Here is a 20,661-nt window from a genome sequence, read left to right on the forward strand (position 1 = left end):
ACCCCCAGCATCCCAGATCTAAAGGCAGCCGGGACCCTGGAGCCTGGCCCCGTCGGGGGAGGCGTGTTCTCGCAGCAGCATCCCCTGCCCCTTGCCTCTGCCCATCCCTCCCTCTCCTCCGGGATCTGGTCGCCGCAGCCTTGCGGATAACAGCGTCACCCGGCCCCGGACCTACCTGGGGATCTCGGCGACCAGCAGCAGTTACCCGAGGGCCTTTCCGCCAGCGCCCCGCGCGACTCTCGGCCTCTGGGAACGGCGTAGGTCGGAGGCCTGGGCCGGTCTTGTTGGCCAGCAGCACAGAACCCTGTATTGGCCGGCGCTCAGACGTTTTCTGAAGTGATTGAATGATTGACAGGTCCATGGAGGTCGGGAGGCCTGGAACTGTCCGTCTCCCGGGGTGCTGAAAAGGGAGTCCGGGTACCGTGCTTTTCTCCTCGCGCCGCCCTCGCTCCTCCCCACACGTGAGAAACAACCTCGCCAATTTCACTGTAATTATGCTCAGTGTTTTGTCGTGAGCCCGCCTATTTCCTCAAAGAAGTCGAGGTGGATTATGGGGAGACAGAAGGAAGCAATGAAATTCCGTAAAGGACAAGGGCCAAGAAATCAAGAGTTTTGGGTGTGGGGAAGAAAATGGAGAATTACGCAAGAAAACGTGAACTGAGAGAAACTATGTAGTAGAACCTAGAGCCTAGCATCCAGACAGCCAAGGCAAAAAGAGTCCGCGAGGCCTCCACTAATAATACGAGGGTGCATGCCAGAGCATCAGGCAAGCGGGCTTTCATCCTTTTGGAGGACTTTATTTCACGAGTCTTCGTGGAAGATAAAATGGATCCCCCTATTAGTTGTCTCACTAAAAATGCAGACCCACCTTCATAGGATGGGTTCTTTCCTTTGTGAGCACTGATTAAATGAAAGGCAAAATGCAACTACATCCTAGTCTGTGAGGCCATTTCTGGGAGATCAAGAGCAACACTATCCAATAGAAATATCACGCAGTTGTGAGTGCAATGAAAATTTCTCAAAGCCATATTAAAAAGGAAAAATAAACAGGTGAAATTAATTTAAATACTATATTTTATTTAATCCAATACATATAAAACATTATCATTTTACATGTAATCAATATAAAAAGTATGAATATTTTACTTTTGGGGACGTCCTAAGTCTTCTAAGTGCACTGACTATTCTCCAGTTGCAGTCGGGCTCAGTTTGGACGGGCCACATTTCACCTGCTCAATAACCTTATGTGTCTAATGGCACCAGCCTGGACAGCACGGATATTACAATATTATAATCCAAGCATACAGTTTTCTAGTGAGCTAACCGATGTAGGAGAAAAACTAATAGTGTCTTATTATTTTTGCCTTTATTAATTTTTTTTTTTTTTGTATTTTGAAGCACATATACTTTTTAACAGTGAATCTGACAAGAGTTTAGTCTTCTAACCTTCTGGCCTGTGATATAATGAATATCGAAGGACAAAGCATAGTGGAGCAAGGCTCCTAAACATTTCCAAGTGCGTCTATGAGTCATCTGGGTGCACTTGTCGAGAATGAGGCCCTGCACTCTGTGCCCAGAGATTCGGAATTGGTACAGAGGGGCAGGAAGTGCAGTTCTGAGAGAGGTTCTGATGTCACAAACCTCAACCCTCCCTTTGAGAAATGCTGGTATATTGGCTAAGAGGAGGACGTTGGAGGCAGAAGGTAGCAGATGAATTTGGGAGCCCAGTGGGATTAGGAAATGCAATTAGCGGCCAAGTAGCCTTGACTTCACACAGTCTGGGGTTTGAATCCCAACTTCATCATTTACTACCCACGTGATTTGGGGAAAGTTACTTAATCTCTCTGTGCCTCGGTTTTCTCCTCTGCAAAAATATAATAATAATAGCAGCTACCTTGGAGTTCTTTTAATTTATGAAGAATAACTGCAGTAATGCATGGACAGTGCTGAGCACCATACCTGTAATATAGTGAGTGCTGCAAATGCTAGCTTGTATGGGTCAATACTCACATTTCCTGACAGGTCCATAGCTTCAATCCTCAAATGAAAAATCCAGAAAATAAAAGGAAAAGTGTGCTCACCTTTAAAGTCCTCTCTTTCTCCTTGTGCTAACAGATGAGGACAGTCCGTCTGAAGACAGGAGTGAACTGAAGGCGTCCCCCACCCCAAGCAGGAGGAAGAGGCGGCGGCACAGGTATGGGGCCAGGCTGTCTTCCCTGACCCCTTCCTCGGGACTCAGCATCTGAAAATGCGTGGCTCTGCGTTACGGCAGGCCTAGCGGCCAACTGGTTGGCAGTGGGAAGGGAACAGTAGCCATTTAAGAACATATTTCTGTAGTTCCTGGGAGGCTGCAGGACAGTCTTTGTAGCGCTTTATAGACACAATTTTGTGTCTTTAAATGGGTCTTAGAATGAGTTGATGGAATTCATTGAGGAGAAAAAAAGAGCTAAAGAACTCTGTATTGTTTGAACTGAACTTCTGTACTTTCTAGAGGCTAACCAAAGGTAGGATGCTCAGCTATTAGGAGGTGGCCTTTTGGGGTGTGGACAATGGGAGAGGCAGGCACAGGGGTCCTCTAGGCTAGGAAGCCTGTGGCCTCCTGTGGACATGTGCCCACGTGTGTTTTGGGCCTCCCTGCAGTACTGTTTTCACTGCCCACCAGCTGGAAGAGCTGGAGAAGGCATTCAGCGAGGCCCACTACCCTGACGTGTATGCCCGGGAAAGGCTTGCTGTGAAAACTGAGCTCCCTGAAGACCGAATACAGGTGTCTTGGGTCCCCTTTCTCCTTTCCAAAGACATCACAGAGAACATCTTACCCTCACGTGCAGTGAGTCAACCCACAGCCACCTCTGAACAGCTCAACACATTCCCCTTCACAGCAAACTGAGGGTCATCTAGATGCAAGCACCGCACTGCTAGAACCTTCCTTTATGTTTATTCCCAGAGGATATCCCCGGTAACTCTCACGCCTTTTTTCCTTTTGTTAAATCATTCTTAAAAACTACACAATAATGGGTGCTGCAACTAGAAACTATATAAAGATATATCAGTGAAAAAAAATGACTATCCTAACACTACAAACCCTTAAAGAAACCAATGTAGACATGCTGATGTCACCTTTCTACATACCATCTCCATGTCAGACATTTATCTGCCCCCCAAAATGGATATATACATAAATACACACACACATGTAGAATTTTGTTCTTTGTTTTTACAAAAAGGAGTATCACATGTTACTCCTTAGTCTCTTCACTGACAACACATCTTAGACATTTGTCCGGGTCAGAAGATATGCCACTAGAGTAACTCACTCTTTTTTAACAGCTGAACAATATTCGATGCTACTCTTTAATGAAGATAATGCAATCCAATAACCTGAGATTAGAAGGGCCCGTTGCCAGGTGAACTGTTTCCCATCAGTGTGGAAAATGGGCTTCTTTACACAATGTAGGAATATTTAGATTTGATTTTTGTCATTCCTGACTCTGTGGACAACCTCAGTGGAAAGTGGCCACGCATTACCCCACCCTGTGACTTTTGAGTGAACGGTGGCACAGCTCCTGAAAGGTCTGGGTCATAGATGCCACCCCGAGCAGATGGTCGGCCCTTTGTAGAGCCCTGAGCTACAGACACCTCTAAGCATCCTTCTTCACTCTGTCTTCTCCTGTGTGCCTCTCTGCTTCCCTCTTGCCTCAAACCAGGTCTGGTTTCAAAACCAGAGGGCCAAGTGGCGCAAATGGGAGAAACGCTGGGGTGGCAGCAGCGTGATGGCGGAGTACGGGCTCTATGGGGCAATGGTGCGACACTGCATCCCGCTGCCTGACTCTGTCCTCAACTCCACTGACGGTGGCCTGGTTGGCTCCTGTGCACCCTGGCTCCTGGGTAAGGAAGAGGACCCTGCAGCAAGCATGAGGGCCAGAGAAGTAGGGGGCGTACCCATGTAGGGCACTCATTTGTAAAGCAAAGCAATGTAAATTTACTCAGATTCAGGCTCAGAATATCACGTCTGATTTTTAATTAATTACGAGGCTTGGAGTATCTGGTCAGTTGCCTTATTTTTCACTGGAACCGTGTAGACTGTGGAAAGGTCACATCAGGCCATGGTTTTAGGAAAGGAATGATATACTTTAATTATGTGAAATGAGTTTCCCAAATGTCGAATGCAATTAGCACTTGTGGAAACCATACCACTCAGAGGTCACGGTAATAGGAATCAGCACCGTGCAGGGCATGGAACCTGCAGTCAATGAAGCCCCTGCACACCGGAGTCAGAGGGCAGGTTCCTGGTCCTGGTCCTGCCCTTAACCACCTGAAGCGTAGCTCTTCTGTTCCTTAGGTTTTTGGTGCTAGAGCTGTCTACACTGGTGAGGTCCGAGCTTCAGGGCTGGGTGTTCTGAGGAGGCGGCACCCTTATTGGTCTGTTTGCTGTTACCAGAGACCAATGGGCTTGGAGAAATGAGTCACAAGACAGCACCCCAAGCAGGGAGGGAGGCTGCAGTTAGGGAGCTGGGGCAGCATCTTAGGTGGGGGAGGGGGAGGGTTTTGTTTGGCAAACATTTTCTGAGCCCCCTCCCACCTGACACTGTGCTGGGACTGGAGAGTCCAGTCATAAATATGGTGTCGACTTTGCCCTCAAGGATGGAAGAGACTGAGGGAGAGAGTTGGGCAGGGGGCCGAGCCCACCCTCTGAACCTACACAAGCAGGTGGGTGGCAGGGTGGGGGCCGATTGGGGGGCTAACTGGCACGAGGTCTGTGGCCATACAAGAAAGAGGGCCCAGTGCTGCCAGACACTGACTTTTTGAAAGAAGCTGGAAGTCTGGTTTTTGATGTGCAATCTCCAATTTTAAAATGTTGGTAACGAATTTTAAAACAAAATTTAAAAAATCGTCGTGTCATCAAAACAAGGCACCTTTACTGGCTGCACAGGACTGGCAGACACTAGTTTTCAACCCCTCATGGTGGGAGTTACCTACCTTACTCTCCCGGAGGCCCCGGAGACTGGCACCAAGGGCAACTCTAATGGCATCTGGAGAACAATGACAAGGAGGAAATTTACTTAGTTGTTTTATTTAGAGATATCTATTTTTATTTTTTTCTTTTCTTTTTTTGCAAGGGATGCATAAAAAATCCATAGGGATGATAAGGAAACCAGGAAGTGGAGAAAAGATGGCAGGACTCTGGGACTCTGACCACTTCAAGGAAGGTTCTAGCCCAAGTCAGGCAGGACCCCAGAAATGCTCAGACGAAGGCAGCCCTGAGAACGGCTTGGAAGATGTGGCCATTGACCTCTCCAGCTCCGCCCGGCAGAAGACCAAGAGAGCATACCAGGGGGCCAGCTCCCAAGGATGCTCAGACTCCGAGGCGCTGGAGGCGCTCCTGCCCGGGAGGGTGGGGGCTCTCTGAGGCCCACAGGTCCACCCTCGAAGGCTGGAAATGGGTGCCTTCCTCCCTGGTATTGTTCAAGTTGTCTAAGATGAATCATCTCAGTTGGATTTTCTTCTTATAGTGTCAGGATAAAACGCAATGCCACTTGCTTAAAGAAGACAAACAGGTGACTTAGGGAAAATTCTATTTCACTCTAGAATGGAAACAAATCCTTAAACACACTTGAACCAATTAATTTGGTGTAAAATTTTGCTTCTCGTTTGTAGAACTCGAGGAGGGAGGATTTAAAGTCCGAAAAGCCTATTTACCACTGGCGTCATGCGAGAGTGGGTTCAACACACTGTGCAGATTAATAGTTTAGGTCTGATTCGCACCCTGAATTTGAAACTATGGTTATTTAACCCCCAGAGAATCAGATGTCTTTATAAATAGTGAAGACCCCGCAGAGACATATTGAATGAATTATTATCTTTACCTTGAACTTAGCTTTGGATATTGCAGTTTCCTTGTTTGGCAACAATTTTGTGTTCTGCTGAGTGTCACTTGATAGGCTCTGCACAATGGAACTCAAACAAAGCAAGCCATACTTCCCTCCCTTCTGGGATAGCACGGGGCCACACTGCAACAGCTGCTGAGCGTGCAGAAACAGTGTTTGAAGGGCAGATGAGGCTTCTTGCTCTTTTAAAATTTCCGTCTGACAGCACTGTGGTGGCCGGGACTGCATGCATGTTTCCTTCCCTGTATTTCCTCTGCTGCTCATTTAACAATAAATGTCGTGTGCTGTGTTTGCTTCTCAAGGCACTCTTTCTGTTACACACATACACACCTGTCACCACTGAGCCCCTGACACGGGCTCCCCTCTCTCACTCCTTTTCAATCTCAGAACGTCTCAGGCTGTCATTCTTCAGCCTGCAGCTCTAATCATGTGTAGCTCTGTAAACGTCTATGGGGCAGCAGCCACGTCAAATTCACCCTCCAGAGTTCGGAGTCCGGAGAGAGCTTACATCTCATCGAGGGGGAAATGTGGACGTTCATGAAGAAGGCAGAGCAAAGAAGGAAAGCGGGGAAGCGCACTTTCGAGGCTTCCTCTGGAAATCAGCACGTCGTAAGGCTGGGCCTGTTCTCCCTTTCTCCAGATGAGAAAACAGAGGCTCCCTTCGTTTGGCCTCTTTTTCATCATCCTAGGCTAGTTCCATACTATTGTGAGAACTAAGTGTCACCTGTTCCTTACTGCAGAATCGGAAAACGAGGAGCCCTAGCTGCTTCTCTTCATTCTGGCCAGTAGGGATCATGGCTGCCGCCCGAGCCTGAACGGTGAAAGAGCAGGTGCTGGTGAAGAACTCTCAAGTCATGTTCTATCTGTCCTGTCTAGAGGCAGCAGACCAGGCTCAGAGCTACGCAGCCACACTTGTTCTGGACCGTCTTTGCCTACCAGCTGGCTCTCAGGTTCTCGCTTCCATCTCTCTGCCTTAGTTTATTCAGGGTTGAGTTTTGAGGAGGGAGCCAGTAACCTGTGCAACTTATATACATCACACTCATAAAATACAATAGTTTGCAGCCACTAAATAACAACAAAGCATATTTATTTATGTGGAATGATGTTCCTGAAATATTGTTGAGTGAAAAACCCCTAAATAAAAGGAAAAAAGAGACAAGTAGAAATAAACAAATATGTAAAGCAGAACAAAAATGAAATAAAGAAATTTAACTGGTTCTGCATAGAAAACATACAAATATTGGACAAATTTCTATGTAATATTATAAAGAAAAAGGAGAAAACAGGAAGAGGCAAAGAGAAAGGGACCAGAGCGAGTAACATAGACCGTTTTAAATGAGTCTGAAAATACTATTCACACCTGAAATGTAGATTAATACGTTTTAAAACCCTTCCACAAATGCATACATTTTCTGGAAAAATACGTATTACTAACATTGACTCCAGAATAAGCATGACATAGGAAAGATCAATAACCAAGAAAGTCATAAAACAATTATACCATAAACTGGCTCTAGACCCAGATGGCGCTCCACTAAATTCTAGAAGGTTTTCAAGGAAGAGTTCATTTGTATGGTAAAGTTGTCCCGAACAGGACACGGGTGGAAACGGTTCTAATGTGAACATAACCCCGGTTCTAAAACCCAACAGAGATAGTGCAACCCCTCCCCACAAAACTCTCTACTTAGCTCCATTAATGGGAATGTGAAAGTCCTAAATAAAGTACTGATGTTTAGAATTCAATGGTATACTGAAAATGATCTTGGAGTACAGAAGGTCCCCAGGAATGCAAAGATAATTTAATTTTGTGAAAGGAAATTATTTATACATTTTATTAACAGCTCAAAGAGTTTATCTTAATAGATGTTGAAAAGTATTCAATAAATGCCTATTTCTTCAAAAAAAAACCTTAAAAAGTAGGAATAGAAAGATGCTTTCTTAACATAAGAGAACTTATTTCAAAACGGCATCTTAATATTTTATAATGTATATGTAGATACTTATGGATATATATATATGCACAGTTTCTGAGCTCTGTCACATTCTAGCTGTGTGACCTTGGATGAGTTACATAACCTCTCTGACCTCTCAGTTTTCTCAGTCATAAAATGGGGATAATAATGAAACACTCTCATTTTCCCGAAGATTAAATGAGAGGACACGAGTAATGTACTTAACGCAGTTTCTGGCATGGCAGAGAAAGAGCAAAATAAATACTGACTTTTTGTTACTACTCTTACTGGCATTCCTATTAATATCAAGACTCAAATAAGAATACTTACTATCATCATTATTAAACAATCTGGGATCCACCAAGTGAATCTTGGAATAACAACTGGCTGGAACGCTCTCTGTAAACAACGTTTAAGAAGAGCTCCAGGAACACAGCAGACACCCCCCTAAGCGGGGCAGGTGTGTCAGCCGGGGGCGCTCCGTCCCAGGAGCTCAACAAGCTGTGCCCATGCAGGAGAACCGTTCACTGTCTCGTATGACTTGAATGTGAACACGGGGTCTGTCAGCGGCGCAGGCTCATCACCGGGAACCCGGGAAGCTTCCGTCCTTCCCGTCTGCCATTTTCAGCCTTTCCGCCTCAAGCTCGTCCTTGCAAGGGCGCAGGACGCCCCCGCAGACCGCCTCTCCCTCCTCATTGATCAGCACTGCTTGTCACGCTCAGGCCTAAACCAATCACCAGGCAAGGGGCCAGCGTTCTTTGTTTGGCTTAGACCAATCAAAATTCACTTCTGGCGTCGTGCTGTGGTCCCGCCTCCTGCAAGAGTTGCCCTAAATCTAAATCTAATTGGGCTCCTTTAAGGGAAGAAGGCGAGCGATTGCTGACGAGCCAAGCAAGAGGCCGGCCACGGGCAGGATGCAGACTAGCGCGTGTTACATTAAAAGAGAAAAAAAGAAACCTGTGCGTAAAGACAAGAAAGCAGATGACAATCCTTTAAAATGTTCGTAGCATTTAGCTTTGGATCATGGATAAATGAATACTTTTTAAAAATATTTTCTAAGTTTTGTAAAATTAGTATGTAAAAGTAAAACAGCTATTATTCGTATTAATGAAGCAGTGATGCCTCTCTCTCAACTTAGGGTTAAGTTCACAGAGGATAAAAACTCTTTTGAAGGTACGGTGTGAAAACTTTTTATGATGAAGAGTCCATGCTTTGCCTGCGTCTCCGGTCTGGTTCTCACAAGGGCCAATTTGATAAAGAGGAAAGGACCAGGCGTTTTCCACGTGGTCCTATTAAATCCTTGCTCAAATCATGCAACAGGTCAAACTGGAATCTGACCACAGACTGACAGCAGGACTGAATTATTTCCAGCTTTCAAAACTGTTGGCCAGCTGAAATGTGGCTGTAAAAGTTCAAAAGGAGATTAAAAAAAATTACAGTTTTAGCAAGGCCAATTTGGGAGGAGTCCTAATATGAACCAGGGTCGCACATCCAGCTGTCAGTAACAGGAGCCGGCCGTCAGTCCTGGAAAACACTTGCGAATTCAGGAGATGTTTCAGAACTGACAGAAAAACAGGCTATGGAGATCAACATTGTTTGCTTAGGTTTAGCAATATAAATACAATAAACTAAAACTCTGTTGTTCCCGGGACTCTACAAATTGTGTCCATATTTATTGTCTTTTTCAATTCTTCCAGCAGATGAGAAACTGGGCTGCAGAGAAATTAAGCCAACTTGCTAAGCTGATTCTCACATTTATAAGACTCAGAGTCAGGAAAGCTAAAACACCCTCGAAGATCAAGGTGGAGGGCCTGCTGTACCACATATCGATACTTTGATAAAGCTGTGATGATTACATCTGTATAGTTTTGGCTTGGAGGAGGCAGACAGATCAGTGCATCAGAATAAAGAGCAGGAATCCCACACACGTGTGGGTACAGAGGTTGGCCACCAAGGAAAGGGTTGACTTTTTGATGTTATTGGGACAATTACCTGTGTATATGGGGGAAATTGACATTGAACCTTGACTTCACACTTTACAGGAAAACACTTCTGGGTGGATCAGACATAAATGTGAAAGGCAAAACTATAAAGCTTGTAGATATTTGAGTTTAGAAGATGCTTTGGTTATCCCAAATTTGTGGCTTGAAACAATCATTTTATTTTGTTTGCAATTTTTTCAGCTAGGTTCATCAAGCCAGAGCACCTCGTTTCTTTATGTCTATCTACACATTATACATTTCTATATATTTTATAATTTTATAAATATATTTTATATATTTCTATATTTTTCTGAACCATTTGCAAGGAAGTTGCTTACATAATCTGCTCCTTTATCTTTTTTTCCCAGCCTTATTGAGACATAAACCACTGTGTACGTTTAAGGTGTACAAAGTGGTGATTTGATAAACGTATATGTCTTGAAATGTTACCACAATAAGGTTAGTTAACACATCCTTCACCTCACGGAATTACCATTTTGTTGTTGTTCTTGTGGTGAGAATATTAAAGCTCTGTTCTCATAGCAACTTTCAAGTGTTACAGCACAGTATTGGTAACTGGAGTCACCGTGCTGTACCTTGGACCCCAATTACTTACTCCTCTTATAGCTAAAAGTTTGTCCCCTTTGACCAACATCTCCCCATCTCCCCCACCCCTCAGCCCCTGGCAACCACCATCTGCTCTCCGTTTCTGTGAGTGTGATGTTTTCAGATTCCACAGGTAAGTGAGATCATACAGCATTTGTCTTTCTCTGTCTGGCTTATTTAACTCAGCATAATGCGCTCAAGGTCCATCCAGGTGGTTGCAAATGGCAGGATTTTCTCCTCCTTTTATGAGTGAATAATATTCCTGTGTATGTGTGTGTACACGTGCACGCACGTGTGTACGTCACCTTTTCTTCATCCATTCATCTGCTGTGGACGCTTAGGTCGTCTCCCTGTCTTGGCTGTTGTGAATAATGCTGCAGTGAACGTGGGGTGCAGATGTCTCCTCAAGACAGTGATTTCACCTCCTGCAGATGGATGCCCAGAAGTGGGGTTGCTGGATCAGATGGTAGTTCTATTTTTAACTTTTTGAGGAACTTCCATGCTGTTTTCCATAGTCACTGTATCTGCCTCTTTATATCTTAATACTGTGTGTATTTCCTAAGAATAAGGACATCTTGTTACATAACCTGAGTAGTTATCAACTTCAGAAAATCTGAATCAATACTTTAATTTAAATCTGAGTACCATATTCTAAACCTGAATAGAATATGGTATTCTAAATTGGAATACTATACTTTTATCTAATACAATATGGTATCAATCAGGTACAATATCTAATACTGAATTAAATACAGTATTCTAACCTGAATGTAACACTTTCATCTAATAAAACACTGTATTGACTACAACATTCTAAAAGTGAAAACAATACAGAATTCTAAATCTGAATAAAAGACTCTTTATCTAATCCACCATTTACATTCCAATTTTGCCAAGTGACTCAATAATGTTCTTTACTGCAATTTTCTTTTTCCACACAGGATCCAGTCTAGAGTCACATATTGCATTTCTAGAAGCACACTTTGCTTCAATGTAGAACATTCCTCAACCTTTGTCTTTCCTGACACTGACATTTTTGAAGAACACACATCAATTATTTTATAAAATTCCCCCTCAAATTGGGTGTGCCTAGTGTATCTTCATGATTAGATTTCAGGTTATACTTTTTTTTTTTTTTTTTTTTGCTAAAGAAGATTTGCCCGGAGCTAACATCCATTGCCAGTCCTCTTCTTTTTTTGCTTTAGGAAGATTAGCCCTGAGCGAACATCTGTGCCAATATTTCTCTATTTTTTGGATGTGGGACACTGCCACAGCATGGCTGATGAGTGGAGTAGGTCTGCACCCAGGATCTGAACCTGTGAACCTGAGCCACCAGTGCAGAGTGTGCAGAACTTTAACCACTTGGCCATAGGGCCAGCCCTAGGTTATACATTTTTGGTGGGAATACCACTGAAGTGAGCAGCTAAAAGGATGAAAAGGTTGACTCTGCGTGGAGAGGCTGGGGTGGGAGACAGGAGGGCAGGGGCTCCTATTATCTGCTGTACATCCTCCTGTGTTATTTGAGTTTTTAATGGGGACATATCATTATTTGATACAATTTTTTAAAAAAATGGATGCCTTGTTGGAAGGCACATATTTTGGAAGTAAGCAGGCATGCTAGTTGTGTTCCAAATCCTTTGAGTAGGCCAAAGGGGTTGCCAAGGCTGTGCATGATTGGGGACGGAATTCTGTCTGTCCAGGAGAGTGTCTCTCTCCTGTATTCTGGTGCTCACAAGCTCTTCCAGCAGGTGGCTAGGGATCCGCGTTGTCAGTGCTCTGAGGGTTGAGAGACCCGGTCTTCTTTCTGCTCTGTGTTTCCATGTTGCTGAGCTCATGCTGGGCCTGGAATGGTAGCTAATGAACTCTGGGCATTGATTCTGATATTGCTTTTGAGATTCTTCGGGCCACACTTTGGAAGCTGAGTAGGGGCTGCAAAGGTTTTCAGAATCCTGGGATTGTGACCAAGGGTCTTGTCGTGGGTACAGCAATTTCCCCAGTAGTCCCAGAGAGACCTGCCTTTCCAAGAATTGTTGCGAAATACTCTATTTTCCAGTTTTAGCTTCTGCTTATTCAGGCCCCTATTTACATGATTTTGTCAGAGGACAGGCTGCTTCAAACCCTGTTTCGGTGCATGACCACCTGCAGCTACACCCTCTCACGCTGCTGAAGTTTTCTCCTCGGGGAGTTTCTCATGCAGCTTTGTTCTGCCTACATAAGCATGCCCATATCCCTGTGTCATTGCTGGGAGCCCTGCTGCTGGACTTCCCTCTTGCAGGACCCCCAGACATGCAGACGGCCCAGCGACCTTGGAACTGGAAGCACTGGTCTCCCAGGTTTATTATATTCCTCCCCATATCTGCTACCTAGTTGATGAGAGTAAAACCACATTCATGACATCTAGGTCCAAGTTACAGATGTAGAAAGCTTTCTTACAGAAACACCTCTCTGTATTAAAGGGCTTTGACCATCGCTCTGAGGTCCTTCCACACAAGCCTCCTGTCGAGAGGGAACTGTAGATAGCCATGGCATAGTTCTGAGTCTTTTGGTTCCCCCTCCTTAAAAGTTCATCCAAGGCTGGCTGCCTTTTCTCTCCTCTTTCGAAAGAAAGAATGAAAGAGGGAGGGAGAGAGAGAGAAAGGGAAAGAAATATCATAAATAACACATAATCACAAATAACACATTGGTGCCACCTGCTGGCAGGCATGTTGATATGCTTTTGCCTTGCCTTGTAGCACAGCATCCATCTGAACGCACAGCCTGACCGTTTGTATGTAGAGGAATTTCCGTTCTTCTACGCCATCCTAACAACTCACCCTCTAAATCACCAGCTGCGTTCGTCTCCTCTTTGACTGCTGATCTTCGAAATGTCTTCGTTCACATAACGGCCCCATGAGCCACCCTTCTGGCCACTTGTTCAGTCTCATATTACCATTTCAGGACTTCTCTTTTGCTCCCTTCCACCGAAGACCGCCTACACCACCTCTTTCTCTTTCCCTCTTCACCACACGGTCAGTGACTAAAGCTGCGTTCAGTCCTGAGCAGACGCATGATGAATTCCCTTGAGATGGGGAGATTCTGGGATTTGTTAACATCATGTGTAGGGAGCCCCTGGAGGGCCAGGGATTCCATAATAATGCCCAGTGTAGGACCAATATCGCAGGGGAATAGGCACATGTGTGTGTGATGGGGGTGTGCAGAAATCCATTTACTTTACCAAGTAATACAATGAAAAGTCCTCCAAGAGATTTCTGATCGGGACGCTCCTGTGCCCCACGTCACACCTTCTCAAACATCTCTTATTCCAGCTTCAGCAACTGGCTTTGCAAGTCGGGCCACTGCATTGGGTACCTCTTGTTTCTGCCTGGGCTTCTCAGCCATTGAGGTGTGGATGCTTCTGGGAGCTGCCTGGTCCTCTCACCTGGGAAACATGGGTGTGCAAGGCAGTCCACAGCACATAAGGGCACTTGGGTCCAGCGGGGTGGGATCCCTGTGGGTGATGCTCCCTTTCCACTTCCACAATGGACGAGCCCACAGTGCAGGCTACAAAGCAATTTGAAGGGATTCAGGGGACCCAGCCCCAGTGGCCACAGGGGTGACAAACCGGAGAAATGAACCCTTGCTTTGGTGTTCCCTCCTTCTCTGTCTCACGCTCCCCAGTTCCCCACTCCTCTCCTTTCCCTGGATCACCTCCCAAACCAGGCCACCCGCTCACTCACCTTTAAGGGTCTCAGGTCGTATACAGGGTGGGGCAACATTCCTAGCCACGACAGAAGCATCATGGAATCTGAAAGAACTATTATGACCTAAAATCCCTTCTGCACACACAAACCGGTTTTACTGAATTCAGTTTTGTAACCAAAGCTTGAATCCAGCGAAACAGCCACTTTTGTAAATCTAAGTGATATCCAGTCACTCTTCTGATTTTTATGAGATGGTTTTTCGGGTTGTGTATACATGGCCTGAAAATATTATGAGGGTCGATGTGTCAGTTTCTCCTTCTATTTCTGTCAATTTTTGCTTTATGCTTTTGGAGTTATATTTTTAGGTGTTTGCAATTTAAGAATTCCTGGATCCTCTTGGTGACCATTTACCATATGTAATTTCCCTTTTTATCTCTCCTCTTGCATTTTGAATTACTGTCCATTTTGTCTGCTGTCTAACCGATATTTATTTGATAAACATTTCCATGCTTTCACTATCAATATTTCTGAATATTTACACTTTAGGTTTAGGTATGTCTCTTGAAGAAGTATCTAGTTGGGACTTTTTATCTATCCCAACAATCTTTGTCTTTAAAGAGAGAATTTACTCCATTTATGTAGAATATAACTATTGACATTTTGAAATTTATTTTCACTATTTTTGTATTTAAAAAGATTTCCCACCTTTTCTTTTCTTTCTTTTAAATTTGTTTCTCCTTTCTTTGCATCTCTCAGATTTTCAGACTTTCCTTATTCCATTTTCCTCACCGCTAGATTAAAAGTTACATATTCTGTTTTTATTTGTGGTTAATCTAGAAATTTTTTTTTTTTAAATAGGAATCTTTTATTTATTTATTTACTTATTTTTTTAAGATTTTATTTTTTTTTGCTTTTTCTCCCCAAAGCCCCCCGGTACATAGTTGTATATTTTAGTTGTGGGTCCTTCTAGTTGTAGCATGTGGGACGCCACCTCAGCGTGGCCTGACGAGCAGTGCCATGTCCACGCCCAGGATTCGAACCAATGAAACACTGGGCTGCCTGCTGTGGAGCGTGCGAACTTAACCACTCCGCCACAGGGCTGGCCCCTAATCTAGAAATTTTAACATGCGTACTTATTTATTTATTTTTGAGGAAGATTAGCCCTGAGCTAACATCTGCTGCCAATCCTCCTCTTTTTGCTGAGGAAGATTAGCCCTGAGCTAACTGCTGCCAGTCCTCCTCTTTTTGCTGAGGAAGACTGGCCCTGAGCCAACATCCGTGCCCTTCTTCCTCCATTTTATATGTGGGATGCCTACCACAGCATGGCTTGCCACGCGGTGCCATGTCCACACCGGCCAACCCCGGGCTGCTGAGGCAGAATGTGTGCACTTAACTGCTGCCCCACTGGGCCGGCCCATTAACATGCATATTTAAATTAAACTTAAAACTATCCCAAACATTGGAAGGTCCTCCCTGTCATCTTCTGTGCTCCTGTTGTTCAGGATTTTGCCTCTGTCTTGTTTCTTTTAGCTCCGTGATGAAGATATTATTGTCCTAATTTCATATCGCTAGTGTCTGTTTGGATTTACCCACAAGTGTAACCGTTTCCTTGGTCATTGTCCTACTTGCATTTCGGGTCTTCGTTTGGGGACGATTCCTCTTCCTCCTGGTCTAGAGGTCTAGAGTGGGGAACTCTACTGGTGTGTGTTTGCTGAAGTGTATTTTGCACTTGTTCTTGAAGGAGGATCTCACCAACTACTCTGTTCCTGGTAGACAGTTGCTTGTCTGTAACACTTCAGAGGTCCCCCACCTCCAGCTGTCGATGTGAGCACCATTCCTGGTCGGTGACCCTCCTTTTCTTTCTGTCTCTGAGCCCTCTGCTTCTCTGTGGTTTTCAACAGTTCCACTGTGACGTGTAGTAGTGCTGATTTCATCTATTTAACTTTGATTTTGTGTACTTTCTGAATCTGAGTATTGTCTTTCATTAATTCTGGAAAATCTGCAGCTTTTAACTCGGTAAATATTGCTTCTTCCCACTCTCTCCTTCTGGAACTCCAAATGTGTGTGCGTGCATGTGTGTGTGTGTGTACTCCACATCCCATGTCTTCTATCCTGTTTTCCAAATTTTCTGTCCCTTTGACTCTCTGCTACAATTCCTGTTTAATGGGGGGAATTTAATTAATTCCCAGCTATTACTGATATGATGTTTGGATCTAGCCCTTGACCTTATTTTCTATTTTCTAAGTTACCATCCTTGCTTGTTCCCTGCCCCACCTGACCCGTTCCTGCCTTTTTTTTGATTGACCAACCATTTCTGTCACCAATGGTTTTGAAGTTACATATTCTAGTTTTAGTTTTCTAAGAATTATCCGTACATTTTAAGAATATATAAACACGTTTCTATAAATATCTAGAGTTCACGGTGCTTATCTCATTCCCTCGGCCAGACATGAACTTTCGCGTGGTTTTCTCTCCTCTATCCTGACTTCTCCCTGACTCCCAACCAAACACCCGATGCTCCCCAGAGCGTCTTCCTGCCGCTCACGTCTCACCTCTCCAGGTCACTTCCAACTTCTCTGTGTGTTTTGGGCTGTAGCTTCTTCCCTTAATTCCATCCTGTCTGCCTCCCATCTGCCAGGAGCGCCTCCTCAGCATTTCTCTTCAACCAAGGTGTCAGGACTGAGTTTTTGTATCCCCTCAAAACTCAGGTTGAGATCCTAACCCCCAGTGGATGGCATTAGGAGGCGGGGCCTTTGGGAGGTGATTAGGTCATGAGAGAGGAGCCCCAGGAATGGGGTTAGTGCCCTTCTAACAGACCTCAGGGAGCTCCCTCGCTCTTTCGCCCCTCTGAGGACACAATGAAAAGCGTGCTGTCTGTTCACTGGGAAGTGAGTCCTCACCAGACACTGGATCTGCCGGTGCTTTGATCTGGGACTTCCCAGCCTCCAGAACTGTGAGAAGTAAATTTCTGTGTTTAAGTTGCCCAGTTTATGGTACCTTTTCTATAGCAGCCCAAACTGACTAAGACACAGGACTCCATCTTTTACCAGCTTACCAGATTTTTAAATAAATCTCGTCAGTTACTTCATATACCCAGGCCACCGCCTTGATCAACTCTCTCTCTGTCGTGTGTGCAAGAGCTCTCTCATTTGCTTAACGAGAGTGTCCCTCCCTTGAGTTCAGGACTGCCATGCTGCCTTGAACACAGTCGGTCTCCACTCTGTTGATGACTCACTGGAGACAAAGACTATTCCAAGGGCTTCACTGCTCAGGAAGCACTCCTGGACGTCCCTGGATGATGACTTGGTGAGGAGCATGTTGTGTTCGTCTCGTTGGCTTTCCTGTGGATTATACACGTTAGATCCCCAGACAGGATAGAAAGTAGCTTTAAAGGTAAGCGTGGAGTCCATCGCCAGGTGGCAGTGTTGGCCAGCTTTAAAATTTCTCAAACTCAGTGATGTAAGAAATTCAGGGGAGCCAGCCCCATGGTGTAGTGCTTAAGCCCGGCGCACTTTGCCTCAGCGGCCCAGGTCTGCAGGTTCGGATCCCGGGCGCAGACTTACACCTCTCATCAAGCCGCGGTGTGGGAGTGACCCACATGCATAATAGAGGAAGACTGGCACAGATGTTAATCCACGGCTGCTAATCTCAGAAACTCGTGGACATAATAGAGGAAGACTGGCACAGGGTGAATCTTCCTCACCAAAAAAAAATAAATAAATAAATAAATGAAAGAAAAGAAATCCAATTGATGATACTAGATTCCTTTTGTTTCCTATAACTCATCTTTCCATTCAATCAATCAATCAGTATTTATTGAGCTCCTGCTCAATCAATATATATTCTCTTGGATCCCCAGGGTGTACTCTTTGTCCCTGTTTAATCTCTTTTTAAGACTCACGGGGACTGGCCCCAGAGGGAGCAATGTCCCCAGAGGCGGTCAGCATGTTTGCTGGCTGACCCCTGTGCTGCCATGTTTTTTGTCTCAATGCCTTGCCCGGATCATAAACCCTCACACTTGGGTTGATTGAGCTGAGAGGCTGGGGAAGCCCAAGGGCTCCTGAGGTCACAGGCAGAGGCAGCAGCAGCAGTTTCAGCTGCCTTTGCCGCCTCGGGGCAGGAAGAGGGCACTGACAGCTCAGACCTGCTCACAGGCTGCTCCCTGGTTCTCGCCCTCCCCTTATAGCCTCTCAGGGAAGAGGCAGGCAGCCCTGGCGATCACAGCCATCAAACGCGGCAAGACAGCCCCTGGGCCGAGACCTCGCAGGGAACGCCACCGCTGCATTGGGACCTTTGGCTCAGACTGAGTGGACTGTATAGGCTCCTGCTGATGATGAACCCACAGGACAGACCATGAGGACAAGTGGCCACTGGGCTTTCTGGCACACGTGGGAAAGCCGCTTGCTGTTGAGGATGACTCAGTCTTGGTCTGGGAGTTTGCGTCTCTGAGCAGTGCTGAACTTGGCTGTCCCACCCCCTTTGCCGTCTGGAGTATAAGCATCCTCCTCCTGCTGTCACCTCCCCACTCTGAGTTGTCATTCGAACTCAAAGGAAACTCCGAGAACCAGCTGAGAGCACTGTTACTAGCTGCCCACTGCTCAATTTGTTATTTTATGTGAGTCAAAACCAAACCTTCCCAGCCAGAAACGGCTGCTAATCTCAGAAACTCGTGGACTAGAAATGCACCAGAACATTGATCCCTGGTTGCATGGAAGTCCGGGATGAAGTTGGTTGTAGTAGGGCCAGCTTTAAAAGAAAAACGCAAAGGTGTCCCTGACTCCACCACTCAGCTGCGAGCTCAGGTAGATACACGCCTCTGCTGGAGCCCGAAAGTAGTGTGAGAAACAGTGCTGCCTGGAGGAGGGGCAGTGCCCATCGGGCTGAGGGTGGGGGTGGAGGGCATTCTACTGAGATGGACACCAAAGAAAGACAAGGAGTGGGAAGAGGCGGGACCTGAGATCTCCAAAGCTGAGGTGCAACAGTCCTTAAATACATCTGCGGAGTCCCCCAGACATCTAGGGAGGCCCCTGCACATCCAGGAGTCACATTCAGGGAGTCCCTCCAACATCCAGTGAGTCCTCCCACATCAAGGAGGCCCAACATGTCAGAGAGTCCCTCACACGTCAGGGAGGCCCCCACACGCCAGGGACTCCCTCACACATCAGGGAGGCTCCCACACACCAGGGACTCCCTCACACGTCAGGGAGGCCCTCACACGTCAGGGAGGCCCTCACACGTCAGGGAGTCCCCCACACGTCAGGGAGGCCCCCACACGTCAGGGAGGCCTCCACACGTCAGGGACTCCCTCACACGTCAGGGAGGCCTCCACAAATCTGGGAAGCCCTCGCACGTCAGGGAGTCCCCCACATGTCAGGGAGGCCCCCACACATCTAGGGACTCCCCCACATGCCAGGGACTCCCTCACACGTCAGGGAGGCTCCCACACACCAGGGACTCCCTCACACGTCAGGGAGGCCCTCACATGTCAGGAAGTCCCCCAGACGTCAGGGAGTCCCCCACACGTCAGGGAGGCCCCCACACATCTAGGGACTCCCCCACACGCCAGGGACTCCCTCACACGTCAGGGAGGCCCCCACACGTCAGGGAGGCCCCCACACATCTAGGGACTCCCCCACATGCCAGGGAGGCCCTCACACGTCAGGGAGGACCTCACACGTCAGGGAGGCCCCCACTCATCAGGGAGTCCCCCACACGTCAGGGAGGCCCCCACCCATCAGGGAGGCCCCCACTCGTCAGGGAGGACCTCACACATCTAGGGAGGCCCCTACACTGGCAGAAGCTGTGATTTTATGGAAACAGAAGAAACTCTGGGTACTAAGTCTGGCATATCCTTATTGGGATGAATGTACCACTTGTAGTTTTAGAACTAAAGGATCCAGAATTTGGCTCCCATTTGTTCACTTTGCAGATGAGAAAACCAAGGCCTAGAGACGTGCGGAGACTTGCCACATGGTGGGCTGGGCTGATCCAAGGCTCTAGTCCAGGTCTCTTGGCTCCCTACCCAGTGCTCTCTGTCCACTAGGGTTCCTTGGGGGCTGACAAAGGAAGAAGCCAGGGTTTGATCCACAGTGACAGCAGCTATGGTTCAAAGTGCTTCCAGCTCGGCCCTCGGAGGGCCCCTCATGTGTCTGTGTGATCTTCACCAGTAATGCCAGCCTGGCCTTGAGCAGGGGCAGACTGTGCTGTTGCCCCAGCAAGGGTGTCCCCTCAGGAGAGGCAGCTTGGAGCCCGAGGAGACAGGGGCGTAGGCGGCGGTCCTTGCTCTGGCTCCCCTTGGCCCTGTGGCCTCGGGGAAGTTAGGGGACTGGTTCTTCCAGGTATCAATGACTACTAGTCATAGGAGATGGTCATTGTCTTCACCAGTGATGCTCTTGACCACTGTGGGTTGTGCGGGGTCTCACACAGGCCAGTAGTGAAGCCAAAAGTTAAGGTCCTTTGTGGGCTGTGGACGGCTGACCACCCCAGCCTTTCACGCGCAGGGAGGGTTAGAGCGCGTGAAGAGCCTCCAGGGTTTGGTGTTGCTGGAATGTGGTCA

The 20,661-nt window shown here is 46.5% G+C and overlaps 1 protein-coding gene across 6 annotated transcripts in view; it reads right to left on the minus strand.

The window, feature by feature from the left end:
- LOC111769928 (disks large-associated protein 5-like) overlaps positions 1–20,661 on the minus strand; it is a 52,653-nt gene that overhangs the window by 27,438 nt on the left and 4,554 nt on the right. For 3 of the 6 annotated variants that reach the window (XR_011430657.1, XR_011430659.1, XM_070246998.1), the window contains exons 1-5: positions 8,168–8,477; positions 5,865–7,019; positions 4,978–5,030; positions 2,082–2,242; positions 176–400 (exon numbers count right to left, since the gene is read on the minus strand). Coding sequence is in view for 2 of the 6 variants with exons in the window: in XM_070246998.1 (XP_070103099.1) it covers positions 176–361 (186 nt within the window). In the remaining 4 variants the exon portion in view is untranslated. Of the gene's footprint in view, positions 1–175; positions 401–1,508; positions 2,243–4,977; positions 5,031–5,864; positions 7,020–8,167; positions 8,488–9,974; positions 10,984–20,661 lie in introns of those variants that run through there. The other 3 variants (XM_070246999.1, XR_011430660.1, XR_011430661.1) reach the window with 3 other exon arrangements.

Source organism: Equus caballus, chromosome 22 (genome assembly GCF_041296265.1).
Source record: "Equus caballus isolate H_3958 breed thoroughbred chromosome 22, TB-T2T, whole genome shotgun sequence".
NCBI lineage: Eukaryota > Metazoa > Chordata > Mammalia > Perissodactyla > Equidae > Equus > Equus caballus.